The sequence below is a fragment of the Aulonocara stuartgranti genome, assembly GCF_965226115.1.
Source record: "Aulonocara stuartgranti genome assembly, chromosome: 20".
NCBI lineage: Eukaryota > Metazoa > Chordata > Actinopteri > Cichliformes > Cichlidae > Aulonocara > Aulonocara stuartgranti.
In genome coordinates, this window is record NC_138956.1 from 31222752 (window position 1) to 31247066 (window position 24315).

The following is a 24315-nucleotide window of genomic DNA, read 5'->3' on the forward strand; positions in this document are numbered from 1 at the left end:
TTCCAGTGGAGAGCTGTCAAACAGCCCCTCCTGTTTCAGAGCTCCATTCACAAGTTCTTGTCTCCCTCTGCAGGACATCAGCAGAGCTCACCATTTACTTTTAGTTTTCTCTGGTCTCACTAGCTGTCACTGTAATACAAGCTATAAATTGTGCATGTTATGTTTCATCATTTTTAGCTGGGATACGCGATATTTATACCAGATTTAATCTTTTTTAAGGTCATTTCCCAATCTGTGTTTCACCTGAGTCAAAGTGAGATTATGATTAAAAGTTGGTCATTTTAAGTTCTGCTAAATGGACATAATCAAAAGCATATTTAATTTAAATAAAACCATAATATTGCCAAAATGCATCATGTCTAATTATGGTCTTTATTTTTTATAGCATTTAAAGTTTTTCACCCACTAAACCCAATACTACGAGGAGCAGTTACTCACCTGAAGCCCAGGACACTGACTCATGTCTGAAAAAATGAGTCTTCAAAGTGTCTGCAAGAGGATAAAGCCACCTTTATTCCACACAACTGTTGCTCAGCAGCTTCCACTGCCATATTTACTCATATTTTAACGCCATATCAATGCACCTAAACGGCCGGCTAATGAAGTAATTAGCCAGTTGTGACTTGGGCATGTTTTAAATCTGGATTTAAGTGTGGCGTTTCATTTGCAGTTAACAAAATATAAATTTTGTGCTCAGTTGAGCTTGATGGCCTTTTTGTGAGGATGATCTCAGAGCGCTTTTTTTTTTTTTTGGAAATAACACAAAAATGAGCTGAATGAAATGCCATGCTCATCATGTATTTCATTCTTAACCGATTTCACACAGTTAATCTGTATGCACTCCAAACTCATTACACCATAGAGTGCTAAAGGGCACATTAGTCATCCAGGCATATCTGTGCGCGAGTGGGCCGCAGACGCCTCATGCAGAGAAGCCCACGTGCTTCTTTTTCACCCATGATGATGTCATATCCAGAGACTTCCTGAACACAAGGTTCATTCACACAGCCCTCCTCCCGAAAAAGGGCCGAACACCAAACAAGCTATCTCCATAGCAACTGCAGCCTCGGGGTAGCATGTGAGTCCCCTTCTTGTTGTTATTTGTTATTTGAAGGAGGATTCAAAACTGTGTGTGTACTGTCCTCCCTCACGTGTGCCCGTGTAAATACCGCATGACATTCAAAGGGTCGAGTTCTGGATATTTTCATTCCGTATAAGCTATTAGCAAACATACAGAGTCTCCGATGAATAGGACTACATCTGTCCCTGGCGCAGTACAGGAAGGGAGTAGTTGATGAGTCACTGTCTTCTTTGGGTCTATTAATTTACAATTTTCCTCTCGAAAATGAAGAGACCGTTTTAGCTTATATGCCCAGAATATTTAAGGTTGATCAGAATCTAAATGCATGTTAAATTATTCATTCACTCCATTAATAGGAAAAGTGACACATTTAAACAAACACCATCATAATGTGTGGCGGGATTATTTATTGCTTCATTCAGGAATACAAAAATGGCATCAATAGGTTTTTTTTATTATTTAATTTAAATTTTTTAGAGGCACAAAGGCTCAAACAGATTGATGACAATTCTCATCATAGAAAATTGAATAAGACAGTATTAATAACATTTCCATTACCATAGGATGTAAAATAATAAGACAGACAAAAATATACTATAAAACTACTATAGGTAAGGTTAATGTAAATCCCTTCAGATTACAGATACATGGCAATAAAACAAAGACAACATATGTGTATTCTAAAGAAAAAGAGAGAAAATGATATATGACAACAAATTACTTCTCTTAACGCTTTATTTACTATTTACACAAGAGGGGAAAAAGGTGTTTCATACAAATTACATTCAAGAAATGTCAGATGCACTTGTACTGCACTGGCTCAATGAGAAATATCCTTAAATGATCAATATTAGCTTTACGAATATAACAAAATATAGTTATTTTCTATCAAATAGGTCCACATCAAGTGCTAACTCTTGCGACTCAGGCCTACATTTTACTTTAATGTAATTTTACTGCTTTAGAGTTACATAACTGGCACTTTGTATTTAATGTACTACTGTTCACTCAGAATTACACTTAAACTTGTGCTTTTCTATTTAAGGCGAGATATATGAGCACATTGGTAATCCTGACTGTATAGCTATTTTGTGCTTATGTTTTATGGCAATTACAGAAAATAATTTCTATGCTCTTTGCATCTGCAAGCACAATAGTTCTGAATAGACAGGCAATTAGCTCCAAGCATAATGATGGCCATTGTGGATAAATTCAAAATGCAGCTATTCACAAAACAATACACAGTTTAAACTTTGGACATTTTGTTGCTGAGTTGTTATTACAATTTTTAAAAAAAGAACAAAATATCAAATTAAATCAAATGATCTCACTTTAGTTTGCATGAGTGAGACTTAAGTTAGATTGTTAGCTGCAATATTGGGAAATAAAACCTCAACTATTGTGCATGGAAATCATTTCAAAATGAAGCACACGTCCCCATAAAGCTATCTTGGCACCTGGATATAATTGAATATATACTATATGAATAGGAAACGGTGCATTATTCACAAATAATATATAAAAATAATAATAATAAACATTGAAATCCCATTCTGAAAAACAGTGCATATTAGGAGATGTCACAACAGTTCATTTGTATATGCTTAAGGCAGCAGTGTGCGCTTCACAAGAAAACTGCACTTAAAATGAGATGATCAACACGTAAGCTTTGGTCAATCTTTACATGTAAAAAAATACATACAAAAAGACAAAACACGCACTTTGTGCACAAAGGATGGAAAAAATGACCAAAAAACAAAGAACGTTGTACGTGTGATGACTTTACATCACGACATTAACCTGTTGATGTCGTCTTTTATGATAAGGCAAACCGGTGCGGCTTTCTTGTCTGGACATTATGGCTATGCTGTTTGTGGACTTCAACATTTTATGTTTTTTCTCTTTGGTTATAAACAGTGTTTCCACCTGAAAAACATCATGAACAACGTAAGGCACAATTTTCTGCCTTTCCTCAGTGGTGTTATCTGTTGGAAACCTGTCGGGTGTTGATGGCAGACATTACGGGTCAAATTAAATCTTCTGTTTGCCAAATGTTTATGGCAGGAAAACATCCAAAACAAACACAGCAGCCATATTTCTATCACCATGGGTAGCGAAAATAAGGAAGAGAAGGTCTGATTGGTAGTGGAAATGCGTCACCTCGATGGACTGCCCGTTAATGTCTGTCTGTCTGTTTGTCGGCGGGGTGGGGGGGTAAGGGTATGTTGTCATTTCCTGCTGGAGTCCCTCCTCTATGTCTGACCTCTGGCCTGAACGCCCGTCAGATCCTTTCTTATGATTTCATTCACTGCAAGAGAAATAAAGACGCCAATATCAGACACTGACGCGATCAGTTTCACAAAGAAATTTCCAAATGATAAGAAAACAATGCCTTCCTGACAACGTAAAACAGTGACATTGATAACATTCCTATTGGAAATATTCCTCAGTGAGAACATTTACAGTCTGACTGATATCCTGTGAAGGGCGTCGATGGAGGGTAGACAAATGCTGCATTTATATAGAGTAACCTCTAGAGGTAGCAAGCAATTGCTGGTTGTTGCTCAGCCGATTACAAGTGTGTGTAAACACACACCGACAGCAGAGGAAGGGGGTTGAAATGGAAACTTTCATGGTGTCACAGCTCTAAAAATAGGAGCACTGTGTGTGTGGGGGGGCATACAACTTGCATTCGAAATAATAATAAATACACACATAATAGGTGCAGTTGTTTATCTCTCTCAGCAGCACAGGTTTGAGTTCATGGAGTTTTGTTTTTATCTGCTGAGTAAAACAGCCAAATAGTAGAGATAAGGAAGTGTAACTACTTGCTGTATAGTCTTACTTAAACTTCCTGCCTGCTTAGGTAGTTCAGCGTTAAGAAGCTAGGAATGATGACTATGTGTAATATGTCACTGCTTCACAAATGCCATGCCGTCTGTGTTGAGCTGTGGTGTTTATCTGGCAGCCTACTGTGTACACTCTGGCTCTCAGACATTATAGGCTGGTGCCACTGCTTCCACTATGCCCCGGGGAAGTCATTAGGACGGATGAGTAATAAAAGTATTTCAAAGAGGACCAAAAAAAGCTTCTTGCCTGTGACAAAGCCATTACAGAGCATATTATGCCTGTGATTCTGTAACCATGGTAATAGCCTTCATTTTAGTATTGGCTTATTGAACCGTTAAAATGTGATTATCCAGCTAGCGTAGTTCGTATAGCAGTCTGTCAGGTTTGCAGAGTTTTCTGCTAGAGTTTGTTTTTTTCATTCTTTTTTAAAAGGATGCTTCTGATTCTGTTTGACTTGGTATTCCTCATTAAATACACCTTAGTCAGATGTTTTATTTAGGAAATATGCCTCCTTATTAACAGGGTAAACAAGAAACCCACTACAGTCGTGAGCCAATTAGCTTAGTTTAGGGAATAAAAGCATGCTAACCAGTCACCTAAGCTGTCAGTCATTTTTTTTATAAGAACCCAAACAAGGAGTAATATGTTTACTTGTGTCATTTATAAGGATACCCAACTTTCACACACATTTTTACCTTTAATTTCATGCCACTCGAATAAAAAACATGCTGGGTTTTTCTGCTCTGAGCGAGTTTTTGGCTTACAGCTGTTTGTAGGAGTCTTTCCTCTGATTTTATTAACTACCTGCAGCTTCGTGCGGTGCTACAGCAGCAGGATCCAGATAGTGAGACATCTGCATTTTTGTGTATGGCACAACAGTCATAATTTTCATGACTTGTTATTCCTAATACACAAAATAGTACGTTGCAATATGTACTTTTTTATGCCATTTACTGTTACTGTTGAAGTTGGTATTTCAGTGTCTGTGAAATCAGCAAATCATACATGAACCCAATAAAATGTCATCTATGAATGAAACATTTGAGTTATTATTGTGTTGTGGGAACCCAAGGTTAACATAAGTTGCCTTCTTTCTAACCTTACAGAAAATGACTTGCTCATGCTCATTGGGCTACATATGTAATAATTATCCATTGACAAGAATACAAAAAAGTTGATATATATTAAGATATTAAGCTGCCTCTGTAACTTCACACCTACGAATATGAAATATTCAAATCTGATTTTCTAACCACTGTTAGAAAAAAAACTGCCATCTTGCTTTAGATAAAGATAGATTAACTCAGTTCAGCCCAACTGTGTATGTTCTATTTCCATCTTTAATTTACATAGTGTCAAAGCTAAGGGTGCGACTACATTTAAGCTCATGTAAAACAATGTCTGACATTATCTCACCCACACAGCTGCACTTCTGAGCAGGCACAGAGCAAACCGAAGACCACAAAATATATTAGAAGCTAGGAAGAGTCGTGTTATGTTTTTTGGTTTGTTTTTCTGACTCGTTTTTGGTGGAGTGTTGTGTGGTTTTTAGGGGATACAAACTATAATTCTAATTCAAACTTAAAGTACCTTTAACCTTAACCCAGTCTTTGTTTCTTTCTCTCAGCCTCTCCCTTGTCTTCCTTTGTGAAAGAGCAGCTCAGCGCTGAGTGCATTTTTTCAGCCAAAGCAGCTTCTGAGACTTCCAGCACTGCAGGAGTAGCCAAACTGGATGCTCTGCTGTCGTCACAACATCGGCCTCCCTGTTTATTTTAGTCTGTAGTGGAATTCCCTCTGACACCCAATGCCTTAAAGAAACTTTCATCTATCCAGCAGTGCCACAGGATTTTTCCTGAGTATAAAACCAGCTTAGAGAAGGAGCAAGAGTGCCACAGAGGAGCAACATACAGTGGGGCTTTACTGATTCGAATGAAGGGTTGGCACACACTGGCAATTTGAGGCAGGCCTAGGGAACACTCAGACTAGTCTGTTCAATAGGTGAGTGTCTGGCTCCTGAGTTCTATACCAATGAGCTGGACTGTTTACCAACCAAAGGTGGGAAGAGAGGGGAGAGAAAGGGAGGGAGAGAAAGGGGAAACTCTGTACAGTAACTGACTCAGTTGCCTGTTGTGAGCTGGAATGTGTGCGTTTGTGCATCTGCAAGTATCTGCATGTTCATACAGTGTACATGTTTGGACATACAGTATTTTTAATATTTTCATATGACCGAATCTATTTAAATGAAGCTCTTATTTCACTGCAATGACACTGAAGCTAAAAACACATCCACTGAAAAGAGAAAGTGGAGGGATCGGACTGACATCTAACTGCTATTCTAACTACAGTTCTGGTGTGTCAGCACTTAGAGTGACAAGCTTGCATTTTCAACCAAAGCTCACACACACACACACACACACAGTGAAAAAACCTGCTCACGAGTGTTATTGTTATTTTTCTTGACGCTGGCATGAAGGGACCGATTTGAATCTGATTTGCATGAAGACATTTTCTCCATAATTCATTTTCTGTTCCTATGAGAGTCCAACTGTCAGATTGAGCCTTAAGTTAAAAAAAAAAGAAGATTTTTTATAGGTATTAAATCCTTTTTGGTTTAATACATTTTGTTGCACATTAGCATTCAGGAGCAGTTTGAATTAAAATAAATTACTCCCTTGCTGTATTCGTACTGCACACAGTGCAGACTGCAGATTTTCAGCACCTGAAAGACAAAACAAACAGAGGTTGTTTTGTCTTTCAGGTGCTGATGCAGCAGTTGGAGACCCAGCATGTCTGTTAGATTCATCCTAGACAGCATGTCTTTTGTCCCGTCTTCCTTCTCTCACCCCAACCAGTCACGGCAGCCGCCCCTCCCTGAGCCTGGTTCTGCTGGAGCTTTCTACCTGTTAAAAGGGAGTTTTTCCTTCCCACTGTCACCAAAGTGCTTGATCATAGGGGGTCATATGATTGCTGGGTTTTTCTCTGTATGTATTATTGTAGGGTCTACCTTACAATATAAAGGGCCATGATTTGGCACTGTATAAATAAAATTGAATTGAATAGACTTTTGTCGCCCCCACCCCTTTTTCCTCTTTTTCTATTCCTCCGCCACCTTCTCCTTACTTTAGCCAACCTGGCCTTCCCCCCATGTCTGCTCCAGCATAATACCCACTCTGATATTAATGCAAATAATAAAATAAAATAAATAAACAGAGAGTCTATAGTGCTCCTTTTGGCAAAGAAAATGTGTTTGGCACAACGAAGCATTCAGACCATGATTCTGCTTGCTAAAAATGTCGGACTGGACAGGTTTAAAAAAAACAAAAAACAATTCGCATTACCGTATTCGTATTACACACAGTGCAGACTGCAGATTTTAAAGCTGTATTGTAGCATAATCGCATCTGGAAGGGCGCGATTGAGTCTTTAAGTCTTTCAAATGAGATGTAAGTGAGCTGAGACTAATGCATGTCCACCAGGCTGTTGCTATGTGCTTTATCTTTCCTGCGCTGATCTCTACCTGCTGGAACAATTTCACCTGCTCCACTGCCTCCAGGCTTTATTCCACACCCACCAAATCTGTCACTTTCAGCCTTTGTACGCTGTGCCAGTTGTTCTATTTTTGCTCTGACAAACTATATGATATGTAGTAACTGATGGGGGTGATTCTTGACCTTTGCGGTTCATAACAAGGCAGGCTCTGACAGGCATCTTTCACCAAGTTGACTAGATAATGTAAATAAATACCAGTCAACAGAAGAACGGTCACGTCTGAATACCAGCAGAGGGCACGGGAACTTTTCGAAGGGCATAAAAATTCAAGCCCTCTGCATGGGAGAAATTAGAAGCCACACTTTGTAAGAGAACAAATAGCGGGTTTTCATTCAACACTCGTCTCTGGAGTTGACACACTTTAAAGTCCCTCTGAGATGTGACAGTTACGGACCACAACAGTGTGACGATACCAGGATGTGGCATCACCTCTTTTTCAAAAATGACTATAGACTTTAACACATGGCTTGATGAGTAATGTTGACAATCTCACTTAGGGCTATAAAACACTTTTTTACCTAACATAAATGAGTGTTATGCGGTCAGGATCAAACTTCAACAACCTTCCACTCAAACTGGAAGGGATTTTTTCTGCCTCACCTATCTTCTCACCCCCTAAAAATGTTTTGACTCTTGGGTAATCCCCCCTCTTTTTCTCACTAAATAGCAATGATGGCATGCGTAGGTGGCATGTCATCTGTTGGGAGTGATAAGACAATGGCAGAGCAATTGAGCTACAAATGCTACATAAGGTTAATAAGGTTTTTACATTCAGGAATGGTGTGAACTTATAGAACTGGCATTGTCATATTGAAAATTGTAAAATCACTTGACGCTCAGATTAATAAAAGACAGTTTTTAATCCCAGGAACTGCAAGTAGTTTTCATGAGATAAAGGGTTAAAGTTAAACTCAAGCAGGGGCACCTGGGGAAAATGACTGACCGTCATCAGCTTTTGATGATGGGAGGATGAAAGAGGGCCCCAGTTTGACCATTTCTCTAACTCCTTGTTAATTCACCAGCTCACAGCCCTGTTGCTGTTTACTGTGGAGGAAAATCCTGCAAGTTCCATCCAAAAAACACAAATTCCATTGCTAGCCTTTTTTCTTCGTTTCATTTTTTCCATTGAAGCACGCACATGTGCAAACACACACAGCTCCTTCCCTTTTCCTGCGAACTACCCTCCACCCTCCTGCTATCTTACAGGGATCAGGCGGGATCTCTGGAGGACAGCAGCTGCAAATAGGAATTTCTTGTGCCAGATTGGCAGAATCCCGTGGTCGGAAAAAACCTAAACCTCTGGTGGGCTCCCCGACAGAATTGAGGGGCATAGGGCCAAGGAGAAATCCTGGCCAACTATAACAAACAAAAAGGCTTTCCCCAGTTCTCCCAGGCAGCACGTTCCACTGTTTGACAATGGTTGCCATGGAAGTTGTTTTTCACTTCATAACAGTGTCAACATGTCCGGGCGGTCAGCACAGTGACACTTTTTTCTCCCTCTCGCCCTGTCTTTAATGCATGAAAAAGCTCATTTCCTGATGTTTGCCAGTGCCAGATGAACCCCTACGACCAGCAGAATGAGCATTTTTGAATGGAGCAGAGCATTGACGAGCAAAGTCTAACTTTAAAAACCACCCGGCTGACAAAAACCAAAGGTAAGAAAAATACTGCACCGCGTTCAGAGCTGCTCGTTTTATTTTAAAAGATTGGAGGTTTGGAGAAATTCTAAGGAAGAGGTATAACCTCATGCCTGCTGCTGGATGTGGCCTGACATTAATTTTGTCAGAGGGTAGTGGGGCTGACAAGCACAAGTATAAACATATGACTCACAATCCCTGTTATTTCCACCTTGAATGGAACATAACTGCACCTCCCGGCAAGGATTGTTTTAACAGTGCGAGTTTGTTCTGCTGGCTTTGTTCAGAGGAATACTATCGCACACAGACTGGATCAGGATATGTGAAAAGGAGATACTGTAAATATCCTTGAATTGTTCTTGGGAAAAGTCATATCTTTGTTAGTGGATCTTATCAAATCGGAACTGCACCTATCGATCACGTTGTCTGGCCCTGAATCTGGAGACTCAGACACAAGCTGCAATTGACCACTCACACTGAGTATAAAAGCATTAACTTACACTCACCATCATCTAGGTAGGCCTGGTCCAAATTCTCTTCCTTGACAGTCACTCGTCTCTGTCCATCTGCCGAAGCGTCCATCTGCCCCGTCCCAGCTGGAGTTCTGCCTTTCTGCTGCTGAATCACGGTGGGGTAGTGCTGCGGGTGGGTTACTGCTACCTGGGGGGGTGTGGGTGAATGGGTGGCAGCTGCCTGTGGGGAATAGCTATCGCAGTATATGATCTGCTGGTTGTCAGGTTGAGGCCCAGTAAGGGGTTGAGGTTCACCTGCTCGGATCAGGTGGTGGTTGGTGGGAGAGAACTGGATGATAGAGGGGTGTTGACCTGCATTGATTGGCCCCACAGACTGAGCCGGGGAGCCCGTGTGGACCAGGACCGATCTGTGGGGGTCAGGCATCATCCCTCCGGTCTGCCACATAGCAGGGCTGCCACTCAGACTCTTGCCTCCACGTGAGTACACGATGGCCGGGCTCTGCTGCTGGAAACGTGCATCCTGGTTTGGAAGGCTGGAGCTGAGGCGCTGGCAGGGAGCCATGCCAGAGACCAGGCCATTGTCTGGGTGGAGAATGCCACGTGGGCTATGGTAGTAGGAATGAGGAGATAAGCCCAAGATTTGAGGCATGGCAAAGCCCATGCGCTCTGCTTCATACTCATCTATAGGCTCCGTCTTAATGGATGGAGCTGAGGAGGGGAAAAAATGAGTAAGATGGCTGTGAACAATACCACGAAAATCATTTAAATATAATTCTTTAAAAGCAGTATGTGAAAAAAGCATACCAAAAAGAGGCTGAGCAGCATTCTTACATGCCAGTGGTGTGTAGGTGAAATGCTGAGGCTGGCTGCGCTTTCTTTTGCCATTGATGACGTAGAAGTTTACTTTGACAGGATGGCAGACAGATGCATCCCGGTAGGGCGGCACCTCCACAAACAGCATACTCTACAAGACAATGCTCTATTATGTACTGAAAGTGATTCATTTATTTGAACTAAAGGGTAGATATCCAGAATTTAAGTGTCATGTTTAATACATACAGGTTGGCTTTTGTCTTTATCCACCGTTGCTTCCATTTCCCAGATTTGCTGCCCATCTAGAAAGAAGGAAAGAGAAAGCGAAAACCTAATTACACTTAAGAACATGTGGTAATTAATTCTACAGGGTAAGTGAGGTCGATTGCTTCCAGATGTACTTGACAACGTGCAAATTTGGAAACCGGTGAAACTAAAACGATTGAGAAATTAATTTTCTTTCTTTTTCAAGTGTATTTTTGCTTATTTTATTTCACCAATTCAAACGTAGGGACGTGCATTACTAGACAAATCTACTGTATGTCCCCACGAGTCCCATTTGAGTTACAGTTCATGTCGACAGAAAAGGCATCTTTGTGCTTGGAGATGATATCACTTTTGAAACCACTTCCTCTTACCCCACAACGCACGCCCAACAATAGAGGATCGGTAGGTTTACCCCAAACACACATACAGCCTTCCATTGTTCGGAAAGACATGTGACTTTTGAACGTCCTGAGCCGACTAAATAGTAACGTAACAAGGTGAAACACCTTGGATTATATCTATGGCGGTAAAGGTTTACGTTATCTCACACTTCATTAGATTTAAATGCAGCTGTCATTTATGTGCAAAAGTTGAAAACAACATGTGCCTGCGAACGTAAACTCCACATGCCCCAACACATGACAGGACATGTGCTGCAGCGAGTTCTGTTTGGAGTGCAGCTGGGAAACCCTCTGTCAGATTGTGAATTAATAACACATGGCTAAAATGAGTCAGCAGGAGAAAAGGGGGGATTCCACACATGTTGACAACTTTTTTTCTTAGCTTTCTTTTTATGATCAACTTTCTCCACTGCTACAAAACGTGACCATTTCTGCTTTCTTGGCATTTCTATTTGTTTGCATTTTGTTGCAATTCTACTCCAAGGGATACCCCTGACTGCGTGTACTTTTGGAGATAATTGCATGTGGAGGGGGGGGAAAGGGGGCAAGGAATGAAGCTGGAAACAGAGAAAGAAAATTTACTTGGACAGAGAAGCTTTCCTTCTCTCCGTACAGCTTTCCCTGTCCAAGCACAGGAGTCAGGGGAGCTCCAGCCAATAGCAACTGAGGGATTCAGAGGGATTTCACAGCCTCACTGATCCAGAACTTTGTGTCATACACAAACTCTTCAAAACATCGGCAACCCCTTTTTGTAAGATTTCTTTTTCCATCTCTGTATTACTATCCATTGCTGTTGTTTCATAACACAGCAGCAGGGAACCCCAAAGAAGAAGAAGAAGGAGGAGAGGAGGGGAAGCACCTGCGATGTGCATGTCCAAGTTTTATTTTAGGTAGCCTGTAGATTTAAAAATACAGTATTGATGCCATTTAATCAAAATAAGGGAAACCCAGAACAACAGAACTTCTGACCTTTGACCTAAGACAAGAACCATAAAAGCTCCCAATCATAGTACAAATGCTTCAGTCTGGCGTAAAAATGTCAGAAGGCAAGAAAAATTACTGCACTTCCTCGCTGCTAAAAATAAATCCTTTTGTTCCGTCCATTTGTTTCAACAAATAAAACAAACTTTTATGTGACACCATTGATCAAATAACGAGAGGCCCGTGTGACTGATAAGACATGAAGGTGAGGGAGAAAAGGTCAAAAGGAAGTCAGGCAGCAGCGTTATCCTTCAGATCATGCAAATAATTCACGCAGATTCATCTATTAAATGAAAGCGAAGACACGTAACAGCTATGACCTCGTGCACAGACACGGCCAATTATGACTCATTAGTTGTCGTTCGTGTCGTGTTGTTACTGTCACACAATGTTGTGCAACAGTGGAATTGACAAATCGACAGACACTACAAAGATTTTATGAATTCAGTCACTGATTTGGTTTGAAAGCAAAGCATGTTTTTGGAATGCCGCTTACCCTGTGTTTTCTCCATAAAAATGACCTTGGAATCGGAGCTGAAGTTCTGCCCAGTCAGGATCATCTGCTGGCCACCCAGAACAGAGCAGCTGTCCATGTCCTGCTTCTCGACCATGGGAAGCTCGTGAGCTGAACGCTGAGCTGCAGGGACACACAAAAGGGTGGCATGCAACATTTACTGCCTTTCTACTGGTGTCACTTTCTCCAGTGTGTGGATTTTCTGTTTTTCTTTGTTTTTGTGAACTTCTTTGCTTTCTATGCTGTTACTTGGACGCTATGCAGCAGGTATTGGCAGTTTTCCCCAGCTCTGACATATCACAGACTACATAACCAATTTTTTGTCATAGCCCAATACTGCAGAAAAGGAAAAAAAAAAAAAGCATGTAACAGATGATCTGAAAGTTCACTATTGATTTCTCACAAATGCAAAACAACTCATTACCAAGAAGTGACAGTGTTTGGCACTAAACATTTGATGCTGAGTCATTCAACAATCTCACCCAGTGCTTTCGGTTTTAATCAGCCGAAGCTTAAAATCAGTCAAATCACAACCTGCAAGAGCAAAGGGGAGTTGTTGCTGTCTCAGCCCATTTACAATCAAGTACCGTACAGACACAAAGAACAAAATAAAACTAACACCGAAAAGAATGATGCAACCTCTAAAAACTGTAAATGTGCTGTGCAGTCAAATCATTCAATCGGACAAATATTTCCAGTTGATTGAAATATGAGAACCGAATTGAACGTTTAGATGAGGCCGATACAAAAATGCATACAATACTCAAACGTGCGGAAAGAAATACACCTGCTTAACTGGAAATGGACATGTTATGTAATATGTATATGTTAAAGGGAAACAGATAATATTCCCGTAGCCATCAGCTTTGTATTCATTTATTCATCTTTTAAAAAAAAAAACAAGACAGTTCCTCACTGGTGCCCTATTGTCATCAGTTCAGCCGTATCTCCTGTTCAGCTGAATCTCCACATTTACTGATGGGAACTGAGCTACTGACAAACACGCCGCTGACCTTTAAATCGGCCGGTTCAACCTACTACACTGAAAAAGGGTAGAACAAAGAGGATGACACAAGCAGGTGCCTCATCTCCTCAAACACCCCATCACTGACCCTCTGCTTAACAATACGCCTGACAGATGCAGCACAGGTGTTACTGTGCGCTGCTTTACGCTCGATTGGTTTTCACATACAATGATTTTTCAGAAATTCACCTTTTAAAAAAAAGAGGTAGTAACTGTTGTTTCTCCCTATCTGTGATCCGCGAGCAGATGGAAAAAAATACTTACAACATAATATTGTATTCTGCATCATGACTTTTTACAATGGCAGGAGCATATTGCAAGCAGATGGTGCAACACTTGACCAGGGTGTTGATTAAAGCCAGATAAAGGCCCTTCTTGTTTGAGTTTTGATTACACCAGGTGCTTTAATAACACTGTGTACACATTCGCTGATGTACCCAAACACAGACTTTACTACTGTGCACATACAAACAAGTACACAGACACTGTCACATGCTGTGCCCACCAACTGGATGGAAGCCCTGGTAGCATAAAGAGGTCTTTCATACTATCAGGCAAGCTCCAAACTCATTTGAATGTGGGTTCTTTTTTTTATGTTTGTTTTGTATGAAGTTTTGTTAACTCTTGAAAAGCAGTTTGACCTCAATGGGAAGCGCACATGCTGAAATTCAAAAAGCTCATGGTCTATCAGGACGATATTAGTAGTTACAATAACGCAAAAATAAAACATATTGTTAAATGTAATTGTGTGCAGCTACTTACAGCACTCAATGGGATGTGAGGCCACCTGGAGAGAGACGTGCTGTCCTCCGGGCTGAGGTATGTGCACGCGAAACACAAGTCGGACTCTGGTGTTTTTCCGACCGACGTCCGTCTCGCCCTTCCTCAGCTCGATGTCGGCGTTCCTGAGCTTCAGGATCCCAGCACAGTCGATGCTGCGACGAGAACGAAATGTTCAGAACTTTAATATTTAAAACATTAGACTGCGAAAAGACAGATCTGGGGTTTAAAAGTGGACACTATGCTTATCTCACATTGCTTTCATGTTGTTCTTTGGCTCCAGCGGGATCTCGAGGACTTTGGTGCCGTTGATAATCTTTTCGAAGCTGGTGGTCGTAACTGTTTTGCCAGTGATGCGGTGGACTTGGTAAAAGGCATGAGGCTTGAGGATGCGCTCGTCAGCTGTACCGATAAAAATCTGCAGGCCAAGAGGCTCCTTGCCTCTATAGCCATGTAACTGTAAACGAAGAAATAGCACTCAGTCATTTTCTTTTCTTTTTTTAACTTAAAGCATCCTCTGGAAAGCAAGGAAGCAGAGATACAGTACGAAGGAAATATTTCAGTCACGTTTAACTGGTTGTGCTTCTCCATAACCGCTTTCTCTAACTCTGCATTTCCAGATGTTGCCCCCCTCCAGTGATGGCAAATCTGTGTCAGACCCACGTGCAAACACATGAGTCTTTTTTCTGCAGCCTTGAACGGAAGCCAGCAGAGAGCTCAAATCCTACGGCCTTGTGCTTGTTCTTTCCGATGGGATGAAGGATTAAGCGGGGATTCTATCTTTTAAAGTTTAGCTAAAATGACAAGTACCATATTGATTAAACCGCGAACATGAAAAGACCAAGATGCTACTTTTAACCTGTGACTGCCTCCTAAGGAAACCTGCAAAAACCACAAAGCATCAACTTGCATCTAAATGCTGTTTTTATGCAAACTGTGTAGTGCATAACCTTTATCATAGAGCACAAACATGAATTGGATTGTGGGTAATGGAAAAAAAAAAGGCTTCGGGTCCCTCTGCCATTAGCCTGCAACACGCAAAGTTAATTTAAAGTTGTTTCGAAACATAATTTCCATTCAAAAGAGCTCCGTTTAACTGCGGTCAGGGGGAAAAAAAATCAACTTGTTTGAAGAAATTATCATCTCAGTGGATGCAACTGTCAGGCTTGACAGCAGCTGCTCAGTGTGAACAGAAGCTATGGCAACATGAATGAGCATGCTCCCCTCCAAACAGAAGGAAGCTGACTGCAAACACTCAAAAGGCCATGTGAGCAGCCGGCCAGTCGTCATGGCATTGGCAGGACCCGTGAGTCATGACAGAGCGCAGTGTAGGAAAAGTAAAGTGGAGGGCAAGAAGCTTAGAGAGAGGCAAAGAGAAGAAGAGAAGGAGGGAGGGGGGGACACAGAGAGTGAAAGAAGGGCAGAGGAAGGGAAAGAGGAGGTGAAGGAGTGCAACCGTGGCTAGCCAGGCCTGACCATCTGATTGGCCGGCAAAGCAGGCAGAACTGACCTCAGGGTGAGGCCTTTGGGGATGGGCATAAAATGGAAAAGAAGCATTAGAAGCTTAATTTCCACAAAGTCCCCACAGTCACAGACAAACACAGCAGTGAAATGTTGCCACAGTAACACAAAGAAAAGGAAGTTGTATCTATTTATGGACCCCAGCTGTAACTGTGTCAAGGCTAATTTTAAAGTGGATATTTGAATCTTATTTTGTGACTAGAGAAAAACTAAAATATTAGTATTTTTCATTTTCGTCTGCAATCATTATAACCACAGGCCGTATTCAGTTTCTACACATAGGGGCTGAACGCTTCGATACTTCAACGCAGCTAACGCAAGAACCACACAGTCAAAACCTCTTACACAGAGTGCAAGAGGAAGTCAGAACAGCATGAGAACAAATATGTACATGTGGTTAAAACCATACGGCGAAGGTGCACTATTGCAGACTATTTTAAGCTTTAACACCAAAAAGAAAAAAAAAATCTGAGTGTTAGAGTTGATGAGTGACCCGAGGGTTGTCCTGAGTGTGCACCCTGGTTTCAATGCGTCATTTTTCTGGGGTTACAGCAGCTATTTCAATTTGTTTTAGAAAGTGAAAAAAAATGGAGAGGTGCCATGACAGTAGCCACAATAACTAACACAGACTCATTTTCATACAGATGACCCCGGGCAACAATACCACCACTACCGCCGAGTGTATAATGAGTAGGAAATACTATTACACGCAAGCCCTCCCACCAGGGTTGCCTGAGGCTCTCGAGCTGGACGGCTAATTTAAAGCGGAACTGTTACTAGTTTCCTTATTCCTTACTTTGCTGCTGTGTATACTGTCACAGCGGTGGACGATAACAGAATTCAGACTGCTCTTAAAAACCGTTCTAGGCACTTTTTTCTGTGCTTGGTTCTGTATGATGTCAGTTAAACGGACACCTGTAATACAACGATTTGAGGCACACAGCTCTGTATGTGAACACAGAATCTCCACCCGTGTTCAAACCTCCTGTTTACAAGGGCCAGCCAATCGGAAGAAAGTTGGCAGACCAGTATAAGAAAAATAAGGATTAGGTTTAGCTGTGAATCATTAGACTACTGAAGTAGAGCCCAAAATATGGGAATGGAAATAACTATGAATGTGCACTTTTATGAATAACCCTGACAACATGACTTCATATGGTTATTCACCAAAGTAAAAAACAGATTTATTCATATTTACTGATTTAGTACTTAAAAATAAATCATAGGCTTAAGAATTTTACTTAATTTTTTTATAGTGATGCTTTTGGCCATACCTGCACAACAGGATGTCCTCCCGTGGGGGCTTTGACTGCACCCCTGCTTCCTTCTGTTTCATAGTGAGCTCTGTGATGTGGTTTAGGCTGCACATCAATGTGCAGTTCATACTGGTCGGTGCGACGAGGAATCGGCCATTCCAGCGGTGGGAGAGAAGCCACAGGGATGCTGCAAAATATTAATTATTCATAAAATTATAGAATTATTGCATAAATAAACACACATGGAGAGTGGGAGCTTATCGGAGTGAAGCCTCACTTCATGGCCAATTTACCTGCAGAGGCTGGAAACCAAAGGCTTGGGCCAGACTGAAGGAATAACAAAGAAAGGCTCTGCAGCAGGTTTGGTCTTTATGTCCTGATCACAGGACACCATGTAGTTCCCATCGCCATGATTCTCTGGATACAGAGTGTAAACCTGGTTGGATGTCTTCACTATTTTAGTGGGAACCAGGTTTGGATGATTGGTGCCAAAACCATTCATGGCATCAGTAAGGCTGGTGTGTGTATAGTGGGCGCCTATGTTGTGATCTTCATGGCCGTTATTGGGGGAAGGACTGCGGGACCGGTGCCCAGGGATTAATCCTGGGTTTCTGTACATGTCGTAGGTGCGTTTTCCCTGTGGGGAGGTGGAGCGAGAGCCTGGTCTTGGTGAGGGAGAACGGGGTCCGAGGCCGTCGTCACCTAGGCTGGTGTGAGGAGAGGTGCCTGGGGAGGTGCGAGGGGAGCCAGTGTGGATGTTCTGCAATCGAGGGCAGAGATCTCCAGGGTTCTGCGCACTGCTTGGGGAGACGCAAGGTGACGCCCAGGGAGAATAGTTCTCAGAGTGCCAGCTGGTGGAGGAATTGCTGCTGGCAGGACTCAGGCACTGGGGCTCACGGTAGGCAAGGTTTTCATGGCCCGGGACAGTAAGGGTAGGTCTGGGGCTAATGTTTAGATGGTGGTTCTGCAGAGAGTCCCGACCATGACTGTAGTGCTCACGTGAGGGGGTGATTTCAATGCGAGGGCTCAAGGCTGCAGGTCGGGTACTGTCCAGGTAGTTTCTGGCTTCCTGGTTCTCGTATCCTGTGAGAACTTCGATGTGCTCACTGTAGGCGGGGCTGCACGACTTGATACCATAGGGTGAGGTCTCCTCCAAGGGGTAAGCCTGCTCAGATTCAGGACTGAGGACTTTTGGGGGTCCAAGGTTGGAGTCATCTGCAGGGAACAAAATGTTTACATTTATTACAATGCACACATTTGAAAGAGAAACGGGCATATGTTTGTTTTTAAAGAAAAGCGCATGTTTTTCTTTACCAATATCACTCAATGAATGAATGAATCTTAATCAAAGACGTGTTTCTTTTCAAAAACAACACAGGTTATTTTTAGCTCAAGTATACAGTTATCAGCTGAAATATTGACTCTTTTTTTTTTCACATGGCGAGGCGTCAGAATCCTCATTGCGAAGTCAACTTTACTTCCTCATTTTTCATTTCATTCACATTAAGCAACTTTAAAGGCCTCGCTAGTGGTCAACACAGCAGAGAAAGAGAAAGGCAAGCCAACTCAGAGTGCCAAAAAGAAAAGTCTCGGACAAACCTTGGTGCCCCCCTGCAAAGTCACTGCACGGCGGCTCATATTCAAACAGGTACTCAAACTGCAAATCCTCATCGGGGCAGCTGACTCGACTGAGCTCTTCCACCAAATCTTTTTCGTCGTAAAAGGAGGTCATCTGTCTATTTTTTTCCTAACTACTCCTCTGAGTTCACACGAAGCGGCAGGGACGTGGACGGCGAATTGCGGTGTAGATGTGGATTTGGGGAACCTGTTGTCAATTCATGCATCGGTGAGCAGCAGAAGGTGAAGCGCACACGTTTCCTGTTCAGTTCGCCGCGGTTATTTTCGTACGGAGGCGGGTCTATTTACACACTGAATACAAACTCTTTATGTTCATCCCCGAGAGTCCGATCACGCCTTCTCTCTATGCTGATGCGTCAAACAACAAAAAGCGCAAGTGCAGTTTGGACGTGAATTAACTGCTCAGATCAAACAGAATACTGATTTGACGGGCTACACAGCCTGTTGCTGCCCCCGGGTGTTTGACATGGTGACATAGCAGGGTGCCGACTATGTTCGACACCTGTCAAGCTGAGTTACCATTAAAACGCGGTTGTGCATCGCTTTTGCGTGGACTTAGATTAAAGAGGATAGATGGCTGAAAATATAAACGTTTATTTTATCTGATGCATTATCTCGTCAAACAATAAATCCTGTCCCGGACTGGATTTCGTAGTGACGTACTGTTTTATTGTCACTGAAAACCCACGGGTTCTCCTGAGGGTATCCCCGGATTTACGCACGACGCAGCACACATACCAGGGCGTTCCTTACACCGGTAGCATGTGCTCTGTCAGCAAAAAGCTAAACAACGGCAGTAAACTTTAATTTTTCTGATCTCGTTGGTGGTGTTATATAGAAATCACAACTTTATTAAATCGTTGATTATAGGCTTATTTGTTTAAATCCTTAATGAAGACGGAAAGCGTGTATCCCTATCAGAGAAGACGATAGCATCTTCAAGTTTTCATTAACTGATGAGAAAATCAATCTCTGCATGAGCCTATCGGTCTTTGCTACGTTGCATTTGGTAGACTTGTGCAGAGTGCCCTTCTTTCTCCCGATCAGCATCGTGCAATCCAACAAGTAATTCTCAATGGCAATCAAAACTTTGTAGGCGACCGTGATTTCAAAAGCACGCGCTGTATGCTGATTTAAAGCGCCAAACATCAACATCCCAGCTGTCTCCGAAATGTTAGACAGACAGCCGACAAATGACTGCAGCATTTCAGGCATGAACACACTAGTTAACACTAGTCTATAAATTAAAAATCAAATGGGTTGATTACCAGATAATCACAACACTTCAGCAGTACCTTGATCCATCGACCTCATGGTGTGGTACTGTGCCAGCCTCCAAGTCTCTCTGAACATCTGGATACAAAAAACTGGAAACAGGAATGTAAAAAAAGAAAAAAGAAAGAAATATCTGGAAAAACTAGTGTCCTCTAATAACCATAGCAGAAGAAACTCTCTTCGGTTAAAATGCTGAAAGCGGAGTAAAACAGGAAAGAAAAACTCTGTAGACGTTCAAGTTAAGGCTGCGACACGGCAGCTGCGCGCAAACTCCTTTTCTGTTCAAAAACATGCGGCCGCATCAGCAGTGGCTCTGGTATGAAGCCCCTCTTCCTAGAGCTCTATAAGGATTACTTGAGTATCGAGAGCGGCTTCCTTCCCCGCTCTGGGTGTTTATAATGGTCCAATGCTGTAAAATAACGGGATTCCCTCAGTGTTTCCTCCTGTTTGTGCGGCTTTGCCATGGAAACCTGGAGCTGGTCCATGTCGGAGACGCAGGGCTTTCCTGCAAAGCCCCACACTCAGGAATCCATGACGTCTCCAGCTCCTGCGCCAAGGCATTTCTGCGGTTCTCTCAGACAGTAGCACACAAGAACCTCATTGTGGGTATGAAGAAATTACTGTAGGACATTGTAGGAAAGAGAGAGAAAAATGAAAAATAGCTCTGAAGTCTAATCACAGGCTACGCTACGTGAAATTTACTTAACATAGTTCACCCTACTCATTCTTCTACAGTTCAGTTTGAACTATGAGAGACCAGGCAGTAGTAAGATGTAGCTTTTTGGAGCAAAAACTAAATCCTTTTTTAGGCTATGGCTAATTTTGAACATGGAATATGGAGAATTCCATTGCTTCCATTGTGGGAAGACGTTACTACCCATTTCCATTTTAAAATGGAAATCTGCTGCATCTTCTAATACTTGGCTGGAAAAAAATCTGAACAAGACCAGGACATAGCGTGTCCCCAACAGACCTGTAGACACATTTATAATTCATATAGAAGTTATATAACCCAGCATTTGAGGAGAGGAAGAATAATGCTATTTTGGATTTAACTGAGCTAAAGATTTGTTATGTATGAAGGTTTCTGCCAGACATCTAAATCACAGGCTCACTTCTTCATTCCAAGAAACTTCATTTACTGCATTGTGGAGGGAGATCACCTGAGGTCACAAAGACATGGGACTTTACATTGTAGACTTCATCTTTTTACTCCCAGACGTGATCTTTTTGGAATAAATCACTAAATAATGAATAGGAATGATATTTCACACAGCACAGTTTTTCTCGTCTCATAAAACTTAAAATCGCACTCTTGGGAATTCAGGAGGGGGGGGGGGTGGCTCATCTATCTACCTGCTGAGGTTTCCAGCTTCTGAACAAATACTGACAGAAAACTTCAGGAAGAATGGTTCTGAAGTTTTATCGTCATAAATCACCCCTAGCAGCAAAAGGTCTTTATTTTTCATTTGGACAGGAGAGAAAAAGTTTACGTTGTAGATCAGTGCTCCTGCTAAACCGCTACTGTTTCACGACCATATGTGATGAATTGCGATGTTTTTAAGAAGCTGAAGTTTATCCAGAATATATTTGCATAATTAAGAAACTGGGAATAGAACATTAAGACTTTCACATATTGCCCAGGAGAGGAAGACATGCTGAATAAGCCATCGAGAAGAGCCAAGTTAAACTATACATTACCATGTCAGTGCCAAGAACTCAAGCCTACTCTGCTGCATTAAGTGTAGTGTGTTACTTATGACATCTGTGGAGTTTGTATGTATGTTCAAAATACACCCAAAATAAAAATTTGCCAGAAAAACTGAAGTTTTTATACTATTTCATTGTACAATGTACTACTTTCTTCAAAGAACAGCACTGCTGGGATGTAGGGGTTGAGGACCTGCGAGGATACTTCTCACTTATCTTTGTATTCTAGTCCTTACTTACCACCATATGCGCTCTTCTGTAAAGGGAATTATGCACACTGTTATATGAATTCTTAATTTCTTTCAGGCACTGAACAGTCTTCATTTATAATAAGAACAATCTGAAGTGTTTCAAAAGATTTTGTGTGTGTTTGGCTATTTTGAGACTATATTTGTAACCAAACCCACAAAGGTGCTCCAGCTCAAACAGTCAAATGTCTCACTTCTTTAGTTAGCAAAATGGTTTTCAGCAAGTTCAGATATAGCCTTTAAAATTGCATTAGCTAACACATTGTGCTGCTGGAACACAGGAGTGATGACATGTCCAGTTCATGTTAACGTTACCGGTTAAAGCAAATTTAAAAAGCACATTTGCTTTGTCTCAGACTGCATCTACATTTGGAATGCCGAGCCTCAGTATAACCTCAGGGAGTGATCCCATGCTTACGTTAGTCATATTAGTCCCAAGGCCAGTCAGAGGAAAATGTGTGTACTTGAGAGAGAGAGGGGGGTGTAATCAGAGGATTTATTTTGGATTGAGATATTGATCAGTCTGTGTTAGGGAGTTTGTGCTAGACAGCTGGGCGAACAAGGTGACTGCAATGAGTCTGTAAACCACAGTGGCCAGAGCCTACGTTTTGGGGGTAACCATCCAGCAGGCTCGTCTACCAGCTCTAAATTCCTCCACTGTTACGGAACACTTATGCAACTTAAATCATGAATGAGTAAATGAATATGGCACAGGCTTAAGAAAGGAAAACTGCCTGTGTCCAGACAGTCGAGTTTGCACTTCCGTTGTTTTTTTTTTCATGAGCCCACTTTTTCCAAGGTCATGCAGTATTTTCCATCACTGTTAAAGAGCTAATTGAGGTAAAGTTGTCTGGGTTAGAGCACTGCCCTGTTAGAGTTTTCCAAGGGTAACATGTGCCGCTGAGCTCCTAAAACCAAGCATATGGAAATATTAAATTGTCCAATGGAAAGCTCTCCCAGGAAATTCAGGGGTCAATGAAAAGCATGGACTTTTGACTTTGTTTGGGTCTTTTGATCACTTCTCTTACTTGCCAGGTAAAGTATAGCTGCTTTCTATTTTGCAATAGCTCTGAACTTTTCACCTCTTGACAATAAGTGGAGTAACTGTAAATTTTCTCAGGTGAGCAGCAGGATACAGACCATAACAAAGAAAGAAAATTAAAAACATAACAGTATATCAACAGGTTTATTAGTTTTAGTGGGCTTAAGTCCATGTCATACACCGTTTAAAGCATGCAAACAATGGCTAAATACCAAAAAACAATCATATGAGAAGACTGGCACCACTGACATGTTGGTACCCTGCAAAAAAAAAAAAGGCCAGAGAAAACTGGCAGTTAGCTTAATCCAAAGACTGGAGATAGCAAGTCTCTGCAAGAATGGAAGGTACCCAGTTGAATCCCCCGCCCCACGTTCTTCTGTCAAGTCAAACATCTAAGTGAAGTGACACGAAGCAAAATAAATATGACTTTAATATTAGCACAAAGGAATCATTTTCAAAACTTATTGCAGAAGCTGTCAGCGCACACCTCAAACATTTATGGATCGCCTTTTAATGATGTGGAAGCCTTAAAAAATTAGAATGTGTTTCACAAGTATCACCAGATATTAGACAAGTGCTGCGGTGGCTGGCGAGACCACTACTGACAAGATTTCAGTTTGGGCAGTGCTGCCTTGTCATTGTGCAATAAAGAATCTTTATTTCCTTCCTGCCACAACTTGAGATCTGTGGAAAACATTGTCCTTCTTTTTCCAAATCGTGCAAATGAACTAATATGTTCCACTAACATGGAAACTACATACATCCACGCTGGACGAAACCAGCTCATTATGTAATAGGATTCTGATCAATACTGGAATGTCTGTAGAAAGAATTCAAGTGTCTTAAATCCAGTGGAAAAGTGGCAGACTGCAGCTCACGGATTTTCCCCTTTTCAGCACCACATAAAATCTCACGAAACAACATCGCCCCCCTTGTCGACACTTCTTTCTGTCTGTCTGTCGTCTTGAAGTTTCCAGTTCAACTCAGCAGTGTTTCATTAGATCTCTCTCTCTATCTATTATCAGTGCAAAAATGAAAGCATAAAAGTCAATATTTGGTAGTCATAACAAAGTTAAATAAATCCTATCCAAAACTGCAGCTAAAAAAAACCTTACTCCTCCTATTACAACTCCATTTATAACAACAATTGAAGGTATTTTGGGCTCAACAATCACAACTAATCACTCCTTTTTTTTTTTTTTACTTATACTGCAACGAAAGTCTTAAAGTGTTTTGGGCGGTTTTGTTTGATTAG

General features: G+C 41.6%; 1 protein-coding gene across 5 annotated transcripts; it reads right to left on the bottom strand.

The window, feature by feature from the left end:
* Positions 1 to 1798: 1798 nt before the first annotated feature.
* Positions 1799 to 20848, bottom strand: nfatc2a (nuclear factor of activated T cells 2a). Of its 5 annotated transcripts, none has more exons than XM_082517945.1 (10): positions 20081 to 20848; positions 17441 to 18362; positions 17166 to 17334; positions 14625 to 14827; positions 14353 to 14525; positions 12549 to 12689; positions 10650 to 10705; positions 10395 to 10554; positions 9618 to 10298; positions 1799 to 3389 (listed from the first exon to the last, which is right to left on the bottom strand). In XM_082517945.1, the coding sequence occupies exons 1-10, from the start codon at positions 20136 to 20138 to the stop codon at positions 3334 to 3336; spliced, it is 2619 nt and encodes an 872-aa protein (XP_082374071.1). In that variant the 5' UTR covers positions 20139 to 20848; the 3' UTR covers positions 1799 to 3333. The 5 variants fall into 5 exon arrangements, with proteins under 5 accessions (XP_082374071.1, XP_082374070.1, XP_082374068.1 ...); XM_082517944.1 differs by lacking the exon at positions 20081 to 20848 and adding an exon at positions 18747 to 19252 and having other exon boundaries at positions 10422 to 10554; XM_082517942.1 differs by lacking the exon at positions 20081 to 20848 and adding an exon at positions 18747 to 19252.
* Between the last annotated feature and the right edge of the window lie 3467 nt (positions 20849 to 24315).

Excerpts from the sequence above, each read along its gene's own strand:
- nfatc2a (XM_082517942.1), bottom strand. The coding sequence starts at position 18,879 with ATGACCTCCTTTTACGACGAAAAAGATTTGGTGGAAGAGCTCAGTCGA. Across the intron at positions 10,299-10,394 it reads TGCTGCTCAGCCTCTTTTTG|CTCCATCCATTAAGACGGAG; the intron begins GTATGCTTTTTT and ends TCCCCTCCTCAG. Across the intron at positions 3,390-9,617 it reads CTACCTAGATGATGGTGAGT|TGAATGAAATCATAAGAAAG; the intron begins GTAAGTTAATGC and ends TTTCTCTTGCAG.